At 45.0% G+C, this 6000-nt stretch overlaps 1 protein-coding gene across 1 annotated transcript in view; it reads right to left on the bottom strand.

Annotated features, from left to right (window-relative positions):
* The window catches only part of cdk14 (cyclin dependent kinase 14), a 223986-nt gene extending 223253 nt beyond the window's left edge, over positions 1-733 (bottom strand). The window contains exon 1 of the mRNA XM_083990071.1: positions 206-733. Within this exon, the coding sequence (XP_083846197.1) occupies positions 206-299 (94 nt within the window). The 5' untranslated portion in view covers positions 300-733. The remainder of the gene's footprint in view (positions 1-205) is intronic.
* Positions 734-6000: the final 5267 nt, after the last annotated feature.

Consider the following 6000-nt stretch of genomic DNA (forward strand, 5'->3'; position numbering starts at 1 on the left):
TCTCTTTTTTTTTTCCACAGTATGAATGTGTAAACACTAGCAGAGTGAAACAAGGCTGTGTGTTCTCCACAGCTGGAAACCTCACACTGAGTCCAGATCAGCTCAGCTCAGCTCAGAGTAGACAGACTGCTGCTGCTGCTGCTGCTGCTGCTGCTGCTGCTGGGTTAGAAGAACAAGGGGAAAGAAAAGAGGTCCCGTTACTCACCGATACTCCTGAAACTCTCTGACAAAGTTCTCCTCAACTTTTTCATTTTGCCGATTTTCTCCGCGGGCTGGGAGGCGGGCAGCAGGTCGCACATGTCTTCTTCTCCCTTTCTCTCTCTTCTCTCTTCTCTCTTCTGTCTCTCCGCCGACTTGAGGAGCTGCAGCGGGCTGATGTGGAGCTGATGTGGAGCTGAGAGGCGGCTGGAGGCTGGAGCCCTGCTGCTGCTGCTGCTGCTGCTGCTGCTGCTGCTGATGGAACACACAGGAAACGGAGCCTCGGCGCCGCGGCGGACACTTCTCTCAGCAACTAGTCCCACAAATTCACCTCCTTGAGATTTTCTCCAAAAATGCAACTCGCTACATTTCCACAGAGGCAACAAAAGTCCGCGTCGAAAGCAGCAGAAGCAGCTATACTACTGGACCTGGCAACCCCGGAGAAAAGCCCTGGCTGCAGTCTGACTCTGTTGGCTTTGTCAGAAACGAGCTCCTCCAGCCTCGGACTCGGACTTGTTTCTTCCCTCCCTCACGGTCCCGGTCGCTCCCTCCTTGCTCCACCGCAATCGAGATGTCATTTTTGGGATTCTCTCTCTCTCCGGTTTCGACCCCACAGGCCCCGCCCCTGGATGCGACGATTGGCGGGAGAGCCGCGCTCCCATTGGTCGCGGAGGCTGGCCGTCAAAGAGGCAGCACCGCCCTCGGTGTGTTGCAGGAGGAGGAATATATTTTCATTAAGGAGAGAGACGGTTTGTTGTCAGTCAGCAGCTCAGAGCTCCTCTCTCCTCTGACCTCCACACTCCAGCTTCTACAGGGAGAACACACAGCAGTTTATGTCAAGCCATTTGAACATTTAAAAGCCAGACTGGATATGTGTTGTAGATATCTGTAATTCAGTTTTGCCGAGTCAAAAAGAACATTTCAGATATCTGCAACTACATTCTTCCTATATCCACAATTGTCATTTCGGATATCCACAACTACGTTCTTCCTAGGCCAAATGATGTCATTTTTGCCATTCATGTGTATGGGGTTTGTCATTACAGATAGGCTATCTACAATTCAGTTGCAGATATCCGCTATGTGAATTACAGATATCTAGTACTAGTACTAATTCCAGTTTGAGATATCTACAATTTGATTCTGACTAGTCATAATTCCAGTTCAAGATATCTTTAATTCACCTCAATTAAAGATATCTGCATGTCCCTTTTCGGATATCTTAAATTAAGTTTTGACTAGGCGAAATGACGTTGTAGATATCTCAAACTGGAATTCGTACTAGTCGTAATTCAGTTACAGATATCCGTAATTCACATAGCGGATATCTGCAACTGAATTGTAGATATCTGTAATGACAAACCCCATACACATAAACGGCAAAAGTTTGTCCTAGGAAGAACGTAGTTGCGGATATCTGAAATGTTCTTTTTGACTCGGCAAAACTGAATTACAGATATCTTGAATAAAAAATCCAACTATTCAAAATGTAATTACGACTAGTCAGAAAGACGTTGTTGATATCTACAATGTTAATTCCGGAGAGTCAAACTTAGCTTTTAAATGTTAAATCCGCTTGCCATAAGCAGTAGACACAGTGGAGGCTGCTGTCTGTTTAAACACTGAAAAGGGCAGTTGTTGAACAAAATGCACAGAACTGTGTGGCGGTTACAGCCGACTGGTTCTGCTCTGCTGCACCTGGTCAGAGTAATAGGCGCTACAGCTTTTAAACCATATTAATAGTCAGTCTACTTCCTCATGGCCGTCTGCCACTCAGACCAAGGTTACAGTCTGATAGTCTCTGTGTGAAGTCTTTGGTAAAGATGAGTGTTTTGTTGGTCACCGTGACCTTGACCTCTCAGCTCATGTTTGAGTCCAGGTGAACCTTCTTACTGAATATGAAGAAAATCCCCAAAGGCGTTACTGAGATATCACAAGACCTAAACAAAAACTGCTTTGTGAGGTCATGGTGACCTTGACCTTTGACGTTTAGTCTCCAAAATCTGCTCAGTTCATCTTTAAAGGTCCAGTGTGTAAAATGAGGGTAAAACCGCGACATCTAGTGTTCAGATTCTAAATTGCAGCGCTCACTTGCTCGCACTCACCCCTCCCATCGGCAAAGTGACGAGGACAAAAAAACGGCGGCGCAAGATGGCGACACTCTCTAAAGCAAGACCCTTGCTATATGTTTATAAGAATAAGGCTACAAAAAACAAACTAATTGATTTTGATAGCGATTATACACTCAGATTTTGCCAATAAACCTTGACAAATGTTACACACTGGACCTTTAAATCTGTTGTTGCAGACTTGATGGAACACTGTCAAGGTGTTTCATCCACAAGAATGGGACAAACAGCCAAACAATATGAATATATAGGCTAAAAACTGTCATGATGATGATGATGATGATGATGATGATGATGTGTGGGCATAGTTTGTGGTTTTGTCATAATTATCCACTTTCCTTGAACCACCTCTGTTGTTTCTCTCTGCTCCTCGGCTCTGACAGTATTCAGCCTTTGATGACACTATTCAGCCACAATAATGTCACTTAAGCCTGTCAGTTAATTTACAGCCGTGTATATGTGGGATTAAAGCGCGGCTGTGGGATTAAAGATATCAGAGCATCCAAACCCTGCATCAATAATCCACATCCTGCAGCACTGAGCTCCTGAGCTGCGCTCTCTGTCTCTGTCATGTGTCTTTATTTATTTTTTTTGCTCGCTGGCATTTCCAATTTGATCATGTCAGTGCTGCAGTCACCACGGCACCCGCACAAGTAGTTCACAGGCATCGCACAAGCAGCGGTGCAGCAGTTATATACTGTACCATAACATGTACAGGGCTCACTGTTTGGATCTGGTCTGCAGTTAAAGACCAGCAGAGTCTGGGGGCCTCCTAATTACCCCCCACCACCCCTCTCTCCCTCAGGGATAATTGAGATAAATGAGCAGCCCTATTAGTTTGAATTGGTCCTTTATTATAGTGCATTGACTAATGATGCATGTGCATTTTACACAAACACCTCCAACATCTGTGATGTGGGACATCTAATCCGATGGTGCTCATGTTGGGATGCTGAGGCTGAAATAAAGGTGTGGTGGTGTTGCAGCAGATGGCAGTGAGGTAACTGCATGTGATGGTTCGTACACCTAGGAATCACTACAGACTACAGGAACACAGGATGTTACCTCTGAGCTTAGTGGGGATAGATTTAATACCAGTAGAAGCCAACCGACACAACTGCAAGAGCAACTCACAGAGCACACACACAGTCTCAGGGGAGACTAAAAACTTTTTCGGATGCACTTTCTTCGCAGACTTCGAAGTTTTAACATGGATAACACTTTTATGAGAATGTTTTACACTTGTTTTATCAAATCTGTTTTAACCTTCTCTTTTATCAGCTGGTTTGGCACACTGTCCTTACAGAACAAAAACAGAATTCAAAGCATTGTCAAGATCTGCACTAAGATCACAGGTACCAACCTGGACAACATCTCTGACCTGTATAAGACGAGAGCCCTTGCAAAGGCCCAGAGAATTCTGGCTGACATGTCCCACCCACTGTTTAAAGAATTCCCACTTCTCCCTTCAGGTCGTAGATTCGCTCTCCCCAAGTGTAAGACCAATCGGCATAAAAATTCCTTTATCCCTGCAGCGATAGCCCTCATGAATTCTTCTTCTTAAATGTAGGTGTATGAGTATTTTATTTTATTCTTTTTCTGCATGCACGTTGTGTCGTGTATGTGTTGACCACTGCTGTACAGATAATTGCCCCTTTGGGGATAATAAAGACTGTTTGAACTTATTTTTTCTTCTGTTCAATATCGTTTTTGAGTTTTCATATAACAAAAACAAGATAAATACAAATATAAAGTAATGAGCTGGAGAGACATGGATGGAACACTATGCATACCATGTGTAACAAAATGAAGAAGTACAGTTTTTGTTCCTTCACAATACATAAACACAAACCAGCATAGACAGACACAAAAACAAACAAACACAACCAACAAGAACAACAGGGGATGGGGCTATATCATACAAAATAATAATTTATGATACATAGAAATAAGAGTGGGGGGGGTGGGGGGGGATCCCCCTAACGACAGCATCCAGTTTTTACATTCCACCACAGCAGTGCATAATAACTCATTAACTATGTGTTGATCTGTACTGTATTTTCTCACCAGGCCCTTCAACACAATGGCAGCGAGTCTCGTACCAGTAGAAGTCAGGAATGGAGCAGATTCTATAGAAAACCTCGATCATACATCTGGACCTGTATGTTAAAGCAGAAGTAAGTGATCCGGTGGTTTTGGCTAACTTCCTGTCAGTAGATGGAGTTAGCAGTCCCCGCCCTCGTCCCTACGTCACCACATTCACACGCATCGCTTGGCTGCACACACAGAGAGGACCGCCCCTTTATGCCGTTCTCTCTCCTCATTGGATAAAGGTTGTAGGATACAAGGAAAGTTTTCTCCTGGGCTTACAGCAGAGCAGAGTGACTGACAGACCCGTGTTTCAGACCAAACACTCTATAGAAGTGATTGCTGTCGGAAGATAGAACTGTTTAAGACTTATATTAACACAAATATTCCGCTTACTTCTGCTTTAAGTATTCCATGGGTAGCATGTCAAAAAATAACCCCAGCTATTGTGAAGGATTTACAGTCCATCCACCTCAGCAGCAGTATGTTCTTCCTTGCACAGATTAAAAACGTATTTTGAAAGGCCTCTCCCTCTCTCATGCTCTGACGGAGGTGAGAGCAGAGAAGTGGTTCACCCAGGTCAGGTGTTGTGTTTCCTTATTAAACTGCTCAAATCCCTCATTCCTCAAATAGACCGACACACTGAGGAGAACCTAATTATTTCGCTACTGCACACTTCAAACAAGACACGCTCAACTGTCACCTACAGCCCGGCCTGTTGTACTGTCCTCGGTGCAGTCAGCAAGCAGGTCTCTACTCTCACTCCACAAAACACACGTGGTGATGCAGAGTGGTTTCATTTTCTGAATCATTTCACATCCAGAAAACTGATGTGTGTGAAACTCCAGGTCAGTGTTATGAATGAACTGTGTTTTATTTGGTAGCTTTTTCCACTGTGACTGATTTGACTAACTGTATTTGTACTGTACAAGAAGAGAGGTTCACTATTTGATTTCAAAATGTTGAAACATCTCCCATGGAAGAGGGACAGACATGATTTTTCCTCTCACTCAAATAGAAGGTGAGAGAAGGTGAAATATTCATCACTGGAATAAAAGACAGGTGATGGACGGAGACGCTGGAGGTGAAGGAGGTGGAGCCGGTCAACTGGTTCACCTGCAGGACCATGTGGTGGTGGGAGGGAGAGGGTTAGCACTGAAAGTCCATCCATCCATCCATCCATCCATCCATCCATTCATCCATCCATCTGTGTATCCATCCACCCACCCACCCACCCATCCATCCATCCATCCATCCATCCATCCATCCACCCACCCACCCATCCATCCATCCATCCATTAACCAATCCATCCATCCACCCACCGACCCATCCATCCATCCGTCTATCCATCCATCCATCCGTCCATCCATCCATCCATCCATCCATCCATCCATCCATCAACCAATCCATCCATCCATCCATCCACCCACCGACCCATCCATCCATCCATCCGTCTATCCATCCATCCATCCATCTACCCACCCACCGACCCATCCATCCCTCCATCCATCCACCAACCCACCCACCGACCCATCCATCCATCCACCAACCAACCCACCCACCAACCCATCCATCCATCCGTCT

Source organism: Trachurus trachurus (genome assembly GCF_905171665.1).
Source record: "Trachurus trachurus genome assembly, chromosome: 16".
Lineage (NCBI taxonomy): Eukaryota > Metazoa > Chordata > Actinopteri > Carangiformes > Carangidae > Trachurus > Trachurus trachurus.